This window comes from Megalops cyprinoides, chromosome 12 (genome assembly GCF_013368585.1).
Source record: "Megalops cyprinoides isolate fMegCyp1 chromosome 12, fMegCyp1.pri, whole genome shotgun sequence".
NCBI lineage: Eukaryota > Metazoa > Chordata > Actinopteri > Elopiformes > Megalopidae > Megalops > Megalops cyprinoides.
Window position 1 is genome coordinate 25,233,190 of NC_050594.1, and position 20,626 is coordinate 25,253,815.

The window sequence follows — 20,626 nt, forward strand, 5'->3', positions numbered from 1 at the left end:
ATCAGTGAAAGTGAAATCTTTTCTTGTTTAGTAATGCACTATTTATTCATGCATTTAATTTCAATATCATAGATTGATGCCATACTCATTTCCAGTTCTCAAACACTGAATTGTAAATCCTGTGAAACCACAGGGTTTGTATTAGACACAGACTCCTTCTATATGTGTTTGGATGTATTTACAGAAGTGAGTAACTAAAAACAGGTTTATATTACAATCACATATTACATATTGTGATACACACAGGGAATGCATTTTGTTAAATCCATACTTTTATTTTTTCTGCATCCATTCAAAAACTATCAGCAATCAACAGACACCTTTATTGATATGACTGTCAGACTCCCCCCATTCACTCCATCGTGGTGAGACAAAGCCATTTCTGGGGGACTTCATAAGAGCATCGGTCTCCCCCATCCTCATCATAGGGAATGTGCCAGGACGTTTTATTTGTCTGTACAATGGTATCGTAATGCTGAATTCTCTGAGGAGTGAAAAAAGAGTAAGTTATTCCTGAAAATACAGACACTGTATTCAAAGGATATTTAAAAATATGAAAGTCTACATGCATAATATCATAATACCATGATACCTGTATGTCAATATATTGAGGCACTGGTGACTTTCTGGTGAATGTCTTTGAATTACAGATTAAGAATGGAACAGTGACATTTTATCTGTAGTCATTTAGAGATGAATCGCTGTTTTGATAAGAGTGTGTCTTTGTAATTGTTGACTGATAATAGTTGACTGTTTCCATTACAGTAACTGTGTAAGAAGAAATTGTAACTTCTATCAGCAAGTAGAATTTAGGAAGTTGAGCTTCACACGTTTCCATGAGCTTGTTTATTTCACATCACTTTTGAGAGCTGACTCGGGAAATTCTAATAGAACCATAGCCAATAAAATGAAGGACGTTAAAATATTTTTGATGCTTGAATTTTTGACTTTTATTTATTTATTCACAAACCTCATCTCTTTGATCTCTTTGTTTTATTCAGTTTTAGCAATGAATGTACTGCAATCCACAAAACTGTCATGACCGGCTTTTAAGTGTTTTAATTAAATCCACCTTCCCACCTTGCACTGGTTCTCTCACCTCGAAGCGAACCTTCCTGCCTGGGGTGAAATTATTAAGTACAAGCTGGTGCCCTCGCTGCCACTTGAAGAAGAGGCGTCTGGTGGCACTATCGGGGAGGCAGGCCTTGTGGTCCCGCATCAGGTCCCGGCTGACGAAGTTGCAGTGGTTGCCCGAATGTAGGGTAGCGTAGAGGAGGAAGGGGTCATCCTCAGATCTGCCCAAATCAAACAAAGCAGAGCATTCATGTGCCAGCATCTGCCATATCAGATGAAGCATTGCTGAGGTTTTACACTGTACAACATCATATGTATTAAAGGAGAACATTTATGAGAACCTAAGGAGCACCCTTAACTTTATATCACTACATATACATTACATTGTTATCATGTAGCAGATGCTCTTATCCAGAGCGACTTACAAAGGCTACAGTTTTTACATGTAAAACATTTATACAGCTGGATATTTAATGAGGCAATAATGGGTACCTATGGTAATAATAAGTACCTTGCACAAGGATACACCAGCAGTCTTTCAGTTATGAGCCCTGCTCCTTAACACTATGCTATGCTGCTGGCCACATATTAAATACTTATGTGCCACATTGACCATTCTGAACCTTTAAGCCTAGAACCTGATCTTCATCAAGCAGAGTTTTTTTATAGGGATTAGTTTCCCCCTTCAATGAAAAAGCTCACACTGTGTAGATGGCTTCTGTAATCAGCTTGAGGGTTGAATTTTAGGCATGGTTAAAAATTCAGTCAGTTGTGTACGTGTATATAGTCATGAAAATAATCAGGTGTCATAAAACATCAAGTTAAAATGTTTACAAACAAAGGGGTGACAGGAGGTGTGGGGGGGCTCACATGTTCTCAGTGAAGAAACAGTCTGCCTTCTGCTGCAGAAGGTTCATGTGACGCCTGTCCCAGCTGCGAGAGGGACGCAGCATGTGTTGCCGTCCCAGAACGAGCATCCTCAGGCCCTGCTGCTCCAGCTCCGACACCACTGCCAGCAGCTGCAAGGGTACACACAGTCAGCCTTAGTCCATATTAGTCCCCATCTGAAACCAGCCTGGAGTGCTGTGGTCTTCAAAACATGACTGTGACAACGCTTATGAAAGCACAGCTTAATGAAAGTCAACCATTCTTTTTATTCACACTGCTCGGACAGATGCCACAGAAAGCACAAATGAAAATGAATGCTCTTTCCCATGACCTGTATACCCATGACACTCGTATATTGTCCCGGAGGTCAGTCTGGATACGAGCGTCTCCTAAATGCATGTAATGTAATGCAATTCTTTGTAATGCATACCACAATCTGGTTTATTTGGTTAATTCATGCACAGTAAAGGAAGGGCGTGTGCTGTGTTGGAAACAGAGATCATCACTATCAATGAGGCACACCCAGAGACCTGTGATCATGTTTACATTTACATTTATTTATTTAGCAGACGCTTTTATCGAAAGCGACTTACAAAAGTGCATACAGCAAGTATAGCGATAGTACGGGGACAGGGTGTGTACAGTTCCACAATGAGACAGTTCTCAGCTGAGAGCAAGGTCTGTTTGAGGACACAGTACTATCAGGACACAGTACTATCACTATGTTGATAAAAATCAATTATGTGGAGGCTCCTGAGTGTCTCAGACAGTACAGCACTCGTCTTGAGTGCTGGCTGAGCCCTACTGGTCTTGTCATCTGCCAGGTTTTTTTATGAGTGAGCTGAACAGGTTTTGTCAAGAGTGAGATGAACCTAGTGTACAACTGGAGATTCCAAAGTGTTGTATAAAGGAGAAAAAACATATTCAGCATATTTAGATCATGCTTCACTGTGGCTTTACAGTCTAGCAGAGTTTTACTACTTAGAATAATTCATTTGCTTGGCAGACACCTTACCCAGCATGACTTACTGTACATAGGTTACATTTTACATGCTGTCTAAACATACATCTCAGGCGCAGTGATCTGGGTTAAGTGTCTTACTGTATGACACAACAGTAGTGTCTTACCAAGATTCTGAACCTCCCACCTTATGGTTGCAATTGCCATTCTTGAACAATTCCACTGCCATTTTGCCATTCGTTTTTGTGAATGAAAAAAAAAATCCAGCGCGTGAATCCAGTGAGCTGTCTGTCTTTGATGCGCAACCTTTTACTCGCACTCCTCCTAATTGAGAAATTCCCCTTGGTTAAACTGCTGTGAGACAATTGACGCATCTGCTGGGGGGAATTATTTAGTCTGCATTTGTCTGACCTATTTTTTGGCATCCTTTCTTGTGCCACCTACTCATTCTCTCAGAGACCATGGGGGGGGGGGGGGGTTTCCTGTTGCACAGGAAGTACGATATAAGGCTCTCCTATCTTTGACCCAACAAGGGCAGACAGAAAGGTAATATAGGAAATGCTTCTTTGCGGGTGGAAGTTGGCCCTTCCAATTCCATTCTATGAATGACCTTATAAACATTTTTTGTTCCCTGCTTTAGCTTCAGCTTAGTTATAGATACAGATAAATTTAGAACCAGTTTCCATGTAAGAGGGTAATGACATATTTTTTTTTTAGTTTTTCCAAAACAGAATTGAATTCACCATTTTTGTGGCTGTAGTATTACCATTGTTCATAGAATGATAATATTCAAATGAAATGTAAGCTGGAGTGCCCTACTTTTGATCATTTAGCAGAATTGACTCATTCCGTTTGAGTCAAGTGACACACTTGTTGACTGTGAGATTCCACAAGATCTTCTCGCTTGTCACTTTTCTGATAAAAAGGTTATTTAACCACTGGCGTTTACTGGGTCATCTTGAAGACTTCACATGGACTGGATTGTAAAAAGAGTAGTAAGAAAACCTGAACTTTGGTGACCCTAAACAGTGACACCCTGTATATGTTTCTGGTAAATAATTAGAAGTCCCTGAATACATCATGTGTCACACATATTTCCTGATTTCCGTTCTTGGCCGATGATCACTTGTGGGGGGAGGGAGAGAAAGAGAGACAGAGATTTCTGGACAAATAAAAATATTATAAAACATTGTTTATAAGTTATGAAAGCATGGGGAAATTGGGATTGTTCTTCTCCTTGCTCTTGCTCAGGAGGTCCTCAGACCTGCTTTGTGTTGTACGGGTGGTACATCATGTGAGTGCACTGTAACAAAGGCTGCAGTACAAATGAACTCACGTCACTAGATTGAGGAACCCATGTCCTGTTTTCTGCTTTATGCTGATTCATGTTAAGGAAGTATTGGCCAGTGTTCAAAAGGTGTGATTTTTACCCTGGAAAGCACCGAGCGCTGCTGTGTCCTGTTTAACCACTTAGCTCTCTCCACCTCCGGGTGCTATTCACCACCAGTCCAGCACAGTTCCTCTGCTATCAGCCCTGCCTTCTCTCCTGTGTGCAAACTCCCCCAGCCAAAAACCCCCCACCTCTCTCCTGCCATCTGGTGGCTGTGGGAGTGCACAAACATCCAAAGAGGGGTGGCCCTCATCGTAAGAAACTCCTATGGGGGTGACTCACAGACTGGCACATACAGTGGGATATGGGATTCTTCTGCTTCTTCACACAGACACGGTGCATTGTTTATTCTCCTCCCACTTCCTGCTAAAGGACGAAAGGAAAACCCCAATGGTATGAATGAAATGCAGACACGTTGACAACCATTGTTTGCACCGTTTCCTCATTGTCATTCTGGAGATGAGATGGTTTTTATCATACCACATAAGCCAGGTTCAGCCATGTTGTGTTACAGTGGGGGCAAAGCATGCACAATGCAGAAGGTGACGATATCAGTTTGGGGCTGGCACCACAGTCTGTCAATGGGACGCACAGCAAACCCCACTGAATTACTAGCAGGTGCAAACATCTGCAGCATTGACTGTCAGTTTCTCCATACGTAGGGACGTGGCTGCCTCCCTTCTGGGATACATCTGTCAATGTTGACTTCAAAATTTCAGAGTAAAAGCACACTTTTGAGAGGCCAAAGGCCCTTTACTTGATAATAAATGTAACCCCCGCTATCATATATGTAGACAGCACCTGAATTATTTTGATCATCACATACACAGTCCTAAATACACAAGTCAGCCATTAAAGCCCTGAAGAAAACGCAGCCTTTCGCAGATGGTTCAATCAGATGAAAAGCACCAGCTCTTCCACTGTGGTTTTTTTAAAAATGAAAGAGACGGTTATGTCCCAGCCATCCCACGGTCGACAGGTATCTCTCTTTTGCTTCCTCCCTCTCTTTCTCACTTTTGTTCTCTCTCCTCTGCATCGCTCTGTCACTCCTCAGCCCTGCAGAGAGAAAGTTCCCCCGGGCGAGGCGGGGATGTACCACAGCTCTGTGAAAAGATCCTCCGCCGACACAGGGAATCTTTTCTGTCTGAGATACCACGAGGGGCGCTTGGCCAACACACACCCCCTCAAGGACACACACAGGACACCACAAGGGCACACACACACTTTCTTCAGCCCTAACTCTCAGTGTGACCAGCTTCAAGGTGGTGATAATGACTGGTGTGGGCCAGCAATGTACGATTCAGCTTTTTCACTTTTATACGACATTCCTCTGCATAAGTGTTAACTAAGCTCTAGACTACCGCTAATAACGAAGATAGTGAAGAGGCATTCTGGGATAACAACAGGTTTGTGTTTCCTGTTCAACTTCCTGCGCTGTAATCGCATCTAGATGTCTGCATTGTACACAAGAAAGCTCTTTCTCAGAACATGTTTACACTAAAAGGACTTATAATCTCATATAAGTGCACTGAGTCTCATTCTGCAGAAGGCCTCATGGGCTGCAAAGTCCTGAAAGCACTTGGCCTTCGGATGCGTGTAAACTGCTGTCGCAATGCAATGTCGTTAAAATGCCTCTACCAACACAACTAGCAGGCATTGTATGAAGTTTTTGTGTCTGCAGCCGGACGACTTTTAAAGACCAGCTACAAATGGGACAAAAGTCACAACCAAACACAAAAATCAGGCAGGAAGTATACATCAAAAGAGCAAACTTGAATTCTCTGTGCGGCTTCTCATGTTAGTCATCTCACAATATGACAGAAATCCCCTGTCTGTCTTGCCATGCTTCTGAAAGGGGGTCTGTGGGCGTCCAGCATCTGCCCTGTATTCAAACCACTGTCTGCAGATAGAGATCAGCTTCATGTCTGTCATTTTCACAGCCCCTTAAATGGTAACATCCACCAGGGCACTAAATAGAGTGGGTCTTGCTGTCTACTGTCTGAAAACAACCCTGCTAAAGTCACTTCCTAAATGTGGTGGGATGCCAGTGTTAATGTGGGGTACTAAAGACATCCAAATATAAAGCAGCAAAACAGCTTGACATATCTCCCTCTGACTGTGCAGTGTTTAAGTAGAAGTCAGCATGAATTATGGCTTTAATTTTGCTTATGACACAAGAGCTGACAGGCCTGTATGAAAAACTGCCCTAACATAGTCATTCTTTGAGCCATTGTTCCCAGACGTGCAGGGACTGATAACAGGATAGACATGTGCTCTGCATTTCACGATGGAGTGAGGCCTGACGGTACAGGCAGTCCTGTCACATTTTACACAGCACTGAGATTCAGCTTTCACCTCTATGGCTTGGTTTCAGTGCGGTGACTAGGCCACAGATTTAAGCAGGCTTTGAGCTATCAGTCAGTGTGTGACAACAGATCTGTTTGGGTCATACTTCCTACATTATAAAGGTGAATGAGAGACATCAAAGGTGCAAAGCACATCCCTCTGCCTGACTGAATGGACACTGTCCATACCACACTGAGTAGTTACAGCAATCCATTCTGCTTTTTTCATTAGTTTCTGATGTGAAGCGAACTGGTAGACATTAGTATAAAGTCAAGCGGAATCTGCACCAAAGTGTCTGCTGATCAGTACGGGTTTTTAGGAAATGCAGAGTTAGGAGATTCAGAGAAGTACTGAAGGGCTGAATGTAAACTTCATGAATGAAGCCTCACCATGAGTGAACAGTTTACCTGGGTAAATCCTGTTAGACTGAAATGATCTGTGTAACTACACAACTATATAACCATGTAAATGTAAATGAAACCTTCTTTCACCTGCACCGCCACACCCACAATCACAACACTGTTCCAGTACATGGATCACGTTTCCTTTGAAAAGGAACGCCTCAGTCTGTATCAGATTCAAACACACCAAAATATAACCTGTTTTCCCCACTAAAATGGTAATGTACAACAGACGTGACACAGTGGCCCCTCTGGTGCAGGGCAACTAAGACCATCAGAATAGTAGGACGACAGCATGTGTGTCAAACCAGCAGGCCAGGGGCTTATCTCTGAGAATGAGCTATGTCATTCTGAGTGGTACCATATCCTGTACCCTTGATCACATGCTGGTTATTTCCACACGAAACTAAAAAGATCTAGATGACCATACGTGATATTCATAGACTACACAGTTCCTGTGACTTCCTGATGATAGATAATACAGCAAGCCACTTGCAGAACTTAGCTGTCACCTGCGAGTTAGATGAGAAAAAAAGAGGGAGGAATACCCTTGGCTAAATATACCAGAGCCCTACTATCACCATCATGCTGAGCTTTAAATAAAACCAGCGGATACTAAATACTGCACCAACAGGGGAGGAAGGAGCTCAAAATAAGTCTTTCCATTCCAGAACCTGTCTGTTCTGGTGTTTCTATGCACTGCAAGGTTCACTGCATTCTTAAAACAGAGAAACCACCGGTGCTGCGCCAAGCTAAAGCCTCTGGTGGAGGTAGACTTTAAACGCTTCTGTAGAAAATTCTAAAAATACTCAAAAACTTCCCCCACAGGAAGTCGGTGTGGGGAGCGCACTCAATTATCAGCTCCTCGAGCAGGCTGCTACCACAGGGCCCAGAGAGCACAGCCCTAACCACAAAGAGTCACAGGACAGGGGCCAAATGGAAAACACACTTCTTGCATCAAAAATTCCTTGACTGAATTGAGATGCCCTTTTCCAACCACACTGGGCTCAGTCATGAGCAGAGAAGACAAGATGCCATGACATGCTTTATGTAAGAGGGGGAAACCAGCGCCATGCCAAGAGACAGATCTTAACCCAGCTGACTAAACACAGAAGCCAAGACCAACCCGATGGGCTAAGCCATCTCATAGATGGCATGACTCTGTTTAACCGATGACTATGTACCATCTGTACACTATTATGATTATCTTTGACATTTTGTCATGTGGTAGGCTTTGTAGGATACACTGAAAGATGAGCCTTGACCGCTTTGTATATTAACTGCATGTGGAAAACATTAATATGCGTCTTGATCCTGTCTGTTTTTGTATTGCTTTGTGACAAAACATTTTTTCATACGTAACTCAGAATGAGTTTCAACTCAGATCTGTGAGCTAGAGGTCAGCTCAGTGCAGATAACAGTGGGTCAAAGACAACTCCCTCTAGTTAGGTCATACTTATAAACTAGGACAAGCTCTGCATCATTGTCTTATATCTACGGGAAATGAGAACATAATAAACACCATTGTTGTGGTTTAAAATAAAGAGACCCATCTATGTTTATGATTTCCAGTCCTTAATGAAATATGTAAATGCCCAAAGTGTTCTTTCTAGGACCCAGACCACAAGGGCCAAATCAGATGCCTCTACTCTTAAGAATAAAAAAAAATCATTGCTTCCACCCTAACAAAAACTGTATTTATGACGATATAACCAAGAGATATCAAGTCAAAGTTTCTGATGCAGTAAGTCAGCTTGCAGATGGGTTCTGTTATTATTGTTTCTGCTGTCCGTGGGGTGGGGGTAAAGTATGCATATGTGTGGAGATATAGTAACTTATTTGAATACGGTGTTCCCCTTTGGGGGTCTGTGAAGCTTTGAGACCTTTGAGGGGTCTTTACCGCTGGGGAGTGGAAAAAATGAGACAATGTGTACGGTTTGAGGGGGCGAAGTTTGTGTCTGTAGCAGATGATGTTGTGCTCTGTCTCACCCACAGGTGCTAACTATACGGTTGAAACAAACAGCACGAGTTGTTTTTATACTGTACTACAATACTGTACAAGCACTACAGGATTCAACAATCTGCTGGCAGAGTCTTTCCTATTGTTTCGCGAGAAGAAATGCGGTGGTGGGCCTAAAATGGAAACAGGAGGAATTTTACTCCCACACGACGGGGTTTTCCCTGCCCCCACTCAAGCCATACTGTCTAAACAAGGTGATGCGGTCCAAGCAGAGTCCCACATTTAAATCATATCAGCCATATTGGACCTTCCATGTCCTCCCACGGTTAAAAAAAGGGCTGATTTGGGAATACCACAATGTTGCCCGTGACCTTATCTCTGATGGGACAAAATTCCATGCGGTTTAAGCAAGGTTTACAACGAGGACGGCAGCTGTTAAACAACTCTATGCCGGTGGCCTGCAGGAGCGGGAAACTACCCTCTCAGACCCGACGGGGGTTTATGCAACTCTGCGAGCGGCTTCGTCAATGTAGGAAACTGTGGTCACTGAACATACATAAATGTGCCATAAACCTGGGAAGGGATGATGAGTCACTCCCATTGACTCTCTCTCTCACCAATCATCCGTACGCACTTGGAAGAGCAAGTACGTTGCCACGGTGACGGTGTGCTTCAACGTCGGCTCCACCCGGCACTGTTTCAAAATGGGCAGAAACGGCTGGGTCAAACATGGCGACTCCCAGGGATGGGTCGGGAGATTACATAACGGTCAAAACAGGCGAACATAGCAACCGTGCGGCAGGTTACGACCAGGGCAAGAGCAGAAACACACCCTTGGAATGATTACCCTGGAGCACACGTCAGGCACTTTGCATTTTTCAGTGAGAGACATCTTGTAACTTGCCTCCCGTTTCTGTTGCCAGTGACATTAAACACCCGCTCTGAGCAAGTTGGGCAGCTTTCATATACACAGGCACAGGCATGACTAGAGAATTCCTCCCATTTCACAAGTCCGTGTCTTCCAATACCCTTCACCCTCACTTGTGCAATAAAAGCATTTTTACCTCCATATAAAAGCACTGTGATGGGAAATCTTAATTAACCTGTGGCACACTGTAAACAAAGGTAGTTGCAGTTTAGCCCCCTAATGGTGGTGCAGAGACCCCTTGATAAATGTTTACATAGAGCAACCACAAGTCATGAGTAGGGGGCTATGAGTTGACTTCCCAAAAGGCTTATCTACCTACGAGAGGAACAGTTTCTTCATTAAGACACACTCAGACATAAGACATGTTGTGCAGCCTCCTCCAGCTTCCTGTGCTACAGATACAGTTTCTCCTCTCTTCGGACTCCGGAGTTGTATCCATGACACACATACTGGTTACCACACGACTACCTTTCAGGTCGTTCTGAGTCCATACTATGCCTTTTTAACAGTTTATTCATGGTCATGCTGGCCTCAGTTTCCATGCTAAAAAAATATGCACAGTTACACAAACCCAGTTTATTCGGGGTTCTGTGAGTTTCTTGTACTACATTTTGTTGGAGCACTGTAATTCTTTGAGTCCCCCGTGTTTTGGTAATCGCTAAAAGAAGGAGATCTTAGGGCAAAACGGGAAAGCGGAGCACTCACCGTCTCGGACTGGTTCCCTTTGGCGGTGGTGTTGGCGACGTTGAGGCCATCGATGACCACATCAAAGGGGGGCCTGCGCTTCACAAAGGTCTTGAATCTCTCCAGCTCCTAAAGGGGAGGAGGAGAGGGGAACCTGTGAGGCTTTTGTGCGCATCGTTGGCTCCGCTGTGCACTGAGAGGTAGCCGCATGACAGACGATCAACAAAACGTGTGGGTCTGACTGAGAGAGAGGCAGTGGAGCAAAGTTCTGGCAGTCACTGCACTGCTACAGATCATGCAAAGGTTACGCTGACTGGTGGCACTGCGAACAGTACGTTGCAGGAGACGCTAATAAGAGCAAAAAGCTTTTTAAGCTGTCAGCACTGCCCATTTTCTTCCAAGGGGCAGCACATTCTGGAGATTTACTAACCGAATGCGTTAAGTTACCCCTGCTCAGAGAAAACTATTTGTTATTTGAACTGGTAAACACCCTAAGTTCATGACCTAAGGGGAATAAAAATGTCAGCTAAGGAGCCACTGAAAGCCAAATGGGGTTCAGGCAGGGTTCTGTAAATATTTATAAACTAGCCGTGACATGTTCTTGTAGTTTTTTGAATTGGCTGCTGGGAGGACTTCCAGAAAGGTGCGTGGCCTGCAGAGAGGTGGGACTGCGCTGACTTGTGGGGGAATTTCCTGTTGTACTCCCGCCAGCCTCGTCATCTTTCATCCTGCGCACAGGCCTCGGTCGGCGCATCGCACGGGATGTGAGAAGAATAGCATCTGGAGGGAACGCATCGCACAGCGGCGGAACTGAGGCGCAGGCACGGGCCCAGGAACTCACAACACCGCCGTGCCCGTGTCTCCAGACTGCGGCTGGGTGTCTCGCTCTTAATATAACGTCAAGCTCACTCTTACTGCTAACAACATTACATTACGTGACACGACATGCGTTTCGCAGACGCTCTTATCCAGAGCGACTTGCAGCACAAAAGAACAGAATTGTATCCATTCAAGTTGAATGAGCAACAGTGTCAGACCAGGCTAACAACACTCCCAGACCAGGGAGTGTGACCATAACACCATTCAGGCCCTACAAGTCAACTTGTGCAAACTGATGAGGCAATGGAAGCCAAGTATACTACAATACTAGAACACATAATCCAAAATACATCGCAATACTACATGTGAAAGAAACAGAAAAATCAAAGCCAAGCAAAAAGATGTTTCTGTATCAGCATCTATTGCACCGCGGCCATCAGAGCACAGTACTGCACGAGGATTTAGTGCAGCTGAGATTACTTGCTGAAATCCCACACAGGCACTGTTTTTGTGCATTGTGTGCTTTGTGAAAAACACCTTTCTGCTTTCTCAGCTCACTGACCCTGGACAGCACTTTTACTTCTTCTTCCCCAAAACGCAGAGGCGGCAGATCCCTGTTCTGAAATTCCCCGACCCCCCCCACAGCACCCCCCTCCCCTCCCCTCCCCTCCCCTCCCCTCGCCCAGCAACAGCTTCAGCTGCTCAAAAACACTGCTCTGAGGGGAAACGCATGCTTCTGCCCTAACCCCCAGCACAATACTCCGAGCTTCATCTAAAGCCGTCAATGTGGGTAACTTACCCAGAAATAGGACGTACCACAGCTGCTGCCTCCTGCATCACGGGGTGGGTTTGGGATTAATCTCTTTAAAGAGACATAGATTGATTCACTGGTACATTTTCATTTAGAAGGCTGTTCTAGGTAAACTTCCACGTTACCTCTGCAGTCACCTATCTTGGGACAGTAAGTAACAGACCTGTGCTCCACTTTAATTGTGTAATAAGTACGTCATCCATGCACAGAACAGGAAAAGATGGCTTTAATGACGTACTTGACTTACTGCTATGCACCTCTGAACATGGAACATTGTGCAAGAACAGCTGAAAATGAATACGACTGTATTGATACGAATTCACTTACTGAATTCAAAAAGCATGATCCACAATATTGTAACTAAGGAACATTCTTGTTTTTAAATGTCTGCATCCTGCTCGCTACATATGATATACTGTAACAATACACAATAGATATCTTAATGTGTTTACTGTTTGAACCTTAACTGTATTGCAATTGTTTGATGCTGACTATTGGCCAGGACTCTCTCGCAAAAGAGATTTTGCACGTCAGTGGGACTTTTCCTGCTAAAATAAAGGATAAATGAACAAACGAATAAATAAAAAGCTGAAAAAAAAAGACCAGGCTGTCAGTAAACTTGCAGCCCTAGCTTGTTGGAAGTGTTATAACCTATTCAGCTAAAAAGCTCACAGTTTGACCAGAGAGGGGGCTGTGGATTCGGAGGCGAGGGTGGTTGGGAGGCGCACTTCTGCGCCCCTATGAATATGTGGGGAATTCCTCTCTGGGTTTGATTAGGGGTTTTACAATGCAAAAAAAAGGGCAGTTGTGAACATTCCTTCATCAGCCTTTCCCATCTCACCCCAACATCCAGACTTCCCGCCCTGATGTCTGATGCAGCTAAACTCCACAAAGGAACTTTAAGGATCTTTTCCAAGTCTGAAGCTGGGATATAAAGGCACTGAACTCTTCAGATATTGAGCCCTCCTGCCCTCTTATTTTGATCAATTACAGACATGCGATTACTCAGGCAGGAATTTCCTAAAGGAAATTATGGAACTGTTTTTCAGCAAACACAACAAAAGTTGTCATAACTTGACTCTACGGGGAAACGACATGCTTCTCAAAACAATATACAGACACACAACACAAAATAATTATACCTCACTCAAAGGAACAAAGGGCTTCATTCCTGCATTTAGAAAATCACCACATAACCGCCCTTGATTAAACAGACGTGCTAATGAGATATGAGGAAATTCCTCCAAAAATAATGGGCTTTGCATGACTTGTCTTCTTTTGAAAAGCATGTCACACTTAAAGAAGAAAAAAATGAAATGTTAACAGAGCTAAATCCACTAGAATTAAGAAATGGACCAAATTTTTAGAAGCTATAAGACATTTGTTGTAACTTACCCAGGGTATATGTGTGCGCGTGGGTGTATATACATATATACAGATATATGTGTATGTGTATGCACATATGTATATCTATCTATTTATTTATTTATTTATTTTTTACATATACTCAACTATGTATTGTCATTCTTATTCCTTAATTGCTGCTACGTTTGTGATGTACTCTGTATGTATGAGTGCTATTCCCTGCCTTTGTATAAGCATTCAGTTTTCTAAAATACAATAAACAATTGTTCACAAAAAAAAGAAATGTTTTATGACTTAAAAACTCGCGAAGACACCAAGCATTGTCTCTCGCTCTCTGTGTAAAAGCTCTCTCCATTTTTTTTTTTCTGGTGCACTGTGCATCAGTGCATGTTTTCATCACCATGTGCCCTGTGAGTAATGTGGTGGTGGTGCTCCAGTGTGGAGCTGGTAGCAGTGCGGAAAGCGGGGTCTGGAGGGGGCAGAGGAAAAGTGAGCGCTGGTGAGCACGGGAACGCTGGGGATTCCCAGGACAGGCTAAGAGGTCACCTGACTAATCACCACATCACAATGCCTCCCTGGGGGGTGGGGGCAGACATGGTGGAACATTGTGTTCCTACTGTCCCCAGACAAAGCCTCTGCACCCAGGGACAGATAGGATCTGAAAACATGCGGATTTACGCACGGGGGCCTGGTACTCTTTGTCCTCTGGCCTCGCCCAGTCTCTGCCTCTGCTGCTGCTGCTGCTGTTATATAGAAGGGGGATTCAGACCGAAACTGACCCCGGGAGAAATCATTTGTGTATTTAATGACAACGTCAGACTGATTTTCTGGAAGGAACCGAGCTGGTCAGGCAGCTTAAAAGTATGGAGACTGAAAGCACACCTCAGGCTGAAACAAAAAAAGGCAGTTCCCATTCCAATACACCAGCTTACAACTGTATACATGCAATGTTGAGTTTTAGGTTTCCTGGAAAAGCCCACTTGAAATGGACACCAGGTACAGCAAGAAGAAGGATGTATCAAGCCTACACCAATTCAATGGACCTTACCAGGCTGGTTTAACCATGCTTGCTATGTCCAAGGAAAGAGTTTCCCTGAATTTTATTTTCTTATGAAAAAACCCTCACTTCTTTTTAAACACAACTTCTGGGGATCAGGAGCACATGAGTACGTCTTGCTTTTCACAGTAATCTGATCTGCTTCTGCAAAGCTCTTAGAACTAGTACAGATGAAGACAAAACCCCTGATTATTTTTCAGTCACTTCTCCCTGCAGTGAATCAGTTGTCTATGAATGCTGGAAAACAGGTTAATCTTTCCTTCTGGCAAAACCTGAAGGGGAGGGGGCTCCCTTTAAGCCAACAGCAAAACACAGAGCTCTTAAAGCTGAACAAGGTACTGGTTGTTTTTAGAAGCACATACTGCGCATTCTCCAAATTCCTAATTTCAGGTTGTTTCATGTGTCTTCCATACAGCTGTAGCAATAGCTAATCTATGCATGAATATATGCAAATATGAGTTTCATAATAGTGGCCAGGAGACATTAAATTCACATTTCTGGATGCCTGTGACTAGCATGGATGATCTGAAAGAGATGAACAGAGAGGAATCCACTACAAATATTTTAAAAGTATTAAAAGAATGACCATACTAATAACTGTTATTTGTAAATGTTTGCACTCAACTCTTTAGGCATGATATTATATATATTCCTGTTGAGACACACAGGAATGCTAAAAAAAAAGGGGACCAAGCAAAATCATCAGCCTGCAATAACTTGACTGCAGACCTTACCGTTTCACATCATTAAAGATCACTCAGCATTAGGGGTTAAACTACGCAAACCAGGGACTTTCCAAGGTCACTTGCGTGAAGACCTTTTTTGTGCTGAAATTCGAAACCACTGAGCACTGGTTATATGTTGCAGCAAGCACACACAAGTCTGAGCCATGGATTCCTAACAGACAAACAGTCTCAAAAGTTACACAAAAAAGGTTTGGTGCAGCACTTAACTACGTCAAAGAAAACGCAAATCAACTTTAGTAAGCAGGCACTTTTATCTCTAGACGTGATAAAGACTTGCAGGTAGGGAGTCTGAAACAAAAGCAGAGATGAACTACTGATAAAACAATCACACTTCATACTTCTGGCTCAATAAATTATTTCACACGGTGTGCTTCTTAGCTGTTCACACTATCATAGGCAGCATCTGCAGCACCAATGTCTTGAGCAAACTGTCTGCCAGCAGGAGGCAAAACGAAAAGCCATTTCCTCGTTAACAGACTTATGCAGATATTTTCTATTTCACAAAGTGGGACACGTTTAAATCCATTGCTATTTATTATCTCACACTGGACAGTCCCATAAGTCAGCTCTGGGGCCTTGGTATGTTTCAGACAATGAGATTTTTGAGCAGAAGCTCTGAAATTTGCAGAAGCAGCTTGATAACGCAGCTCTACCAGTGCCTTGCACTTAGTCCGCCAGAATTCTCGTTCCTGACCAGGCGCTCATATCCCTCAAATCTGAGGACACTAAACACGTAAAAAGCCACAGTGCAAATAGCACAGAGAGCCATAATGGGCCCAGCTATGAAAGACTGAGCTGCACGTGGAACCACTGGAGTGAGGTTCTTTGTTTACCTGCCAAACACTGTGTGTCCTAACCCACAGGCGTTGTTTCTGCCTGGTGTATGTGAGAAACCTGCTAAGGAAGTAGAGAAACAAGCTGGAACATGTGCTGGAAATCCCCTACAACTGGTCTAAATCAGGAGTGTGCCTGAGTCTGCGGAAGAAGGCCTGCTATTTTCATCCGCCGTCTGGGCCTCTGTGCAGGTCTTCATTTCCTTGTAAAAGCGGCCCCAGATCGCTTACTTTGCAGTGTTGTGCAGGTTATCTCACGGCTCCAAGCAGCACCTGCGCTTCATCCGAAAAGCCAGTACTCCAAAACATTACCTAACAGCCATAATATTCACAAATCATGCTGAGATGCAGCACATGTGCACTGACTCAAATGCACCATTATAAAGAGACTAATGCTAAAAGGGCTCCCCTTTAACATGCACAAACCAAATCTACAGTGGAAATGATGCATTCTGCAAAACCACTGTTAAAGTAAGAAGCACAAGCTAAACAACATTTTGTTTCATCAAACATAAAGGTAACGGTTTAATACGTGACTCACGAACAGGTAACTAGCTATTAAAATTGAGTTTTAGGATAAGCATTACTGTAAGACATTGTTCTCCAAAACTAAAGTATTTCAAATATGCACTCTGGGAGTCCAGCCATTAGGGTAAAAACACTTTACAATAACACAGTCTCTCTGAACCCTGACAATGTGGAAACTGGATTTCCCCTTCGCAAGTTCCTCATTGCAGATTTGATGGGACACTGACACCATCTAGTGGACATTATCTTTACTGCAACTCTTGGCTCACTGTGAACCACTTGCTATATATATATATATATATATATATATATATATATATGTATATGTATATATGCTATATATATATATGTATGTATATTAATTCCCATCATTTTGGAATCAGCAACTGTAGATTAGACTTACCTCACCGTGACACACACATCTCAGGCGGAATCAAATACTCCCATGCACTCCCACGCAGCCAGCAGTTATTTTTAACACTACAAGTCCCACAGCGCACTTACAGTAAAGTAAGCATTCACTGAACAATAGCTGTGGCCTCACTTACGGGATCCGAATGGCTCAAAGGCGACTGACGAGTCGCAGAGCGCCAGAGAGTGGAGGGATGAGGAAAGCCTGCAGACAAACCCACAGCTATATCCCTGGTGGGGTGAAGCCTGTTAGTTCTGAAGCTGTGGGCTCCCAGCCACTGTTGGGTGATGACAAGGCTTGGACATTACCTGGACTGTAGAGCTCCATCCTTGATCAAGGTGCTTAAACTGAATTGCGTCAGCCAAGATTCAGCTGGACACTGGCCTGCAAGTCTCCTCTACACAGACACAGGTTTCCACTGATGTCATGCTATCAGTTAAAACAACATGAATAAAGTGTTTCAAACCATCAGCAACAGCTTGTTCTTGATGGATATCATACATCTGTGAGCAACATTTAATCTAAGCGTCTTCAGTTTATGTTTTGTCTTACCAGTGGCTGGCAAATCCATAATAAAAAGCCTTTGCTGATGCTTTACAGGCTAGCCGTGCTGTTATTTGACAACTGCAACTTCAACGCGCCACTCCCTGGAAATCAGTGGTGAGCTAAACCACTAATCCCCGCCCCCTAATACCCACTACCTCTAGGACTGATGTTTATTTTACGTGCAGTATTGTGACGTACTTTTGGATTCTGTGTTCTAGTTTACTTGCCTTCTGTTGCCTAGTCAGACTGCACAAGTTGTGGTAGGGCTTGAATGGTCTGTGAGCGTTGTTAGCCTGGCCTGACACTTGCTCATTTAACTTGAAAGGTTACCCTTATGTTCTATTGTGCTGGAAGTTGCTCTCAATAAGAGCGTCTGCTAAATACATGTAACGTAATATATAGTATGTAAGTGGACAATTTCGTCAAATGACAATGATGGCGACTAATTACTTAGTAGACTGAGAGGGAGATTCAGACCTCAGGGGTAGTCTTGTTGAAAACGTCTTTGCCCTGGATGACGTCCTTCATCACCATGTCCTTCAGCTGGCCGTACTCCTCTTCAGTGAGCTGGATGGACTCCAGTCTAGACTGGCAGCTCCGGCAAACACCACTACACATAGGATTATTCCAAAGGACAGAGAATGTAGACATCCGTTCAGTTGAGCACTTCTGTTCGCTGATATACCGTTACACTAACAAATTCTGTAAAAAGCTTTTTACCAAAGGAACATCACGTCATTAAATCATAAAGCTCTGAGAAGACAATGACAAAAAAAAAAAAAAAAACATTTGCAGGCTGTACCTTGGCTCAACAGAAGACCACTTCCCTTTCCATTTGTTACCTGGAAGACTGATGAGAAAGAATTTTTATACAGAGAAAAAATTTTGAGGGCTTTACTTTTTGGATGCAGATGCTCTGGCAGTATCAATAACAAGTGTGACATTTTCCGATTCACGGCACTACAGCTCACCTCTCAAACCAGGCTTTGACGCTCTTGGCAAGCGACTCCTGTGGATAGACCTGATTGTCTCTCATGTAGTTCAGGATGGACTCCAGCCTCTCATCATTGCCATGGTCAGAAAGGCCGCTCTCAAATAAGGACAGCCAGCTTTCCTGGTTGGGGGTCACGCCCTTGTCGAGAAGCTCGTCGTACAATGCCCACGCTGTCGCACTGTCACCATGCTGCACGGCGCCACCTATGGCATCGGCGTAGTTCTGCGGGGATGGAGTGATGAGCTTCTTGAGTTTTTTTAAGAGTAGTAGCGTCTCTTTCCAGCGCTCAGTCCTGCTGAAGCCCTTGATGAGAAGACTGTACGCCCCAGTGTCCAGCGTCTTGAAGTGACTCGTCATGATGTCATAAACGTCAAACACCTCCGAGTGGTGGTTGCCATGGACGCACAGGGTAAGGTATCTCAGCATCAATTCATAGGACAATGTCCCTTCCTCTAGAGCGACGTAAGTCAGAAGAGACTTGGCCACATTAATGTCAGCCCCCTGAGACAATATTCTCACCATCATCCTAATCTCAAATCGATGAGGGTTCTTAGCATTTTCTTTGAGAGTCTTCCACTGGGTTGGGGTGAGTGGGTGGTCTGGGAGGTCATTATCATAGGCTCTGTTGGAAAGCTTCGGCTGCTCTTGTTCCTCCTCCCCTGACCTTCTTCTCATTAACTCAGCTGTTCTCTTAGCTGTCCCTGCTGCAAATACAGATGTGGGATGGACCTGTCTTTCCTTGTAAGAGAAGAACTTCTGTTTGCCTTCTTTCTTGTAGCTACCAACAAACCTCTTCCCTTCGTTTGCTGGTAAGTAATATGCGTTCGGCAGTTTGGCAAGTGTGAAGAGGAATGACTCGCATTTATGAATCGGAAACAAACGCGACGTTGAAGTAATTAAAGGACAGATGCATTTTAAGTGAATGCTCGGATATTTGAACAATAAGGAACCCATCACACCTACGCCCATTAAGCCAGGCACTGAAAACATCAGCAGAGTACAAGTATTACAAGGGTCATACAAAAGTTCTGTAAGGCTGCAACCTTTCTCAAATTCGAAGCATTCACTTACCGTCAATTAAAGCTTAAGATGTGTAATTTGCGTGGCACGTCAAAGAATGGCATAGTTCTACACTGCTGTATTGCAGTTAGGATATTGACTACCCAACTATGGCAGCTACTACACATAACGAACAACAACAATACAATCTAGCTATACAGCAGACCTAGTCAGCTACTGAGTCAAGTGAACCTGGTAGCTGGTTAGCCGTGTTGATTACTTCATTCTCAGTTACAACAGGAAATACATCCAATGAACAGATTCTCAAATAACTACTTACGTACAACAGTACGAAAATATCTTGCTCAGTCGTTGGGTACAAGAACGAAAAATCAAGTCCGAGATAACTAGATAGTATGCTATCTCGTCACATCAAACAGACACGTTCCCTCAAAAATGAGACCCTTTGATATAACTAAAACACTACGAACTGAACATTTCTGTTTAGTACACCCAGTTCTGGTTTACTTTGAACCTCTCCGATTCATAGGTTCCAGTAGTTAAGATTTTATTTTTAAAGTTACCATGCAGAATCCCATGTTTTACTACAACCGCTAATACTTTCGGAAAGACCTCCACAAAACCACAACTGTCAACCACGTGATGACGTAAAAGGTAAAAGGTCATAACGTCTAACGTCCTTTGACGTGGTTACGTCATTGTGACGGTAGATACCACCGATACTTTATGCGGAGACCGTATCGCAAAAGATCTTTAAAATACAAACCAGATTAGCAGCTCTGCGCTACCCACATTGAAAATCCTGTCATTGGATTAAAGCTACAAGTGTTCTGATTTGCTCGTTATGCTCATTGTTGAAGAGG

At 43.5% G+C, this 20,626-nt stretch overlaps 1 protein-coding gene across 1 annotated transcript; it reads right to left on the reverse strand.

The window, feature by feature from the left end:
* Positions 1-287: 287 nt before the first annotated feature.
* LOC118786471 (protein only RNase P catalytic subunit) lies at positions 288-20,367 on the reverse strand. The gene is made up of 7 exons (XM_036541528.1): positions 18,721-20,367; positions 18,552-18,599; positions 18,227-18,359; positions 10,654-10,761; positions 1,945-2,093; positions 1,100-1,295; positions 288-484 (listed from the first exon to the last, which is right to left on the reverse strand). Exons 1-7 carry the CDS (start codon positions 19,731-19,733, stop codon positions 353-355), a joined length of 1,779 nt encoding a protein of 592 aa, XP_036397421.1. The 5' UTR covers positions 19,734-20,367; the 3' UTR covers positions 288-352.
* Positions 20,368-20,626: the final 259 nt, after the last annotated feature.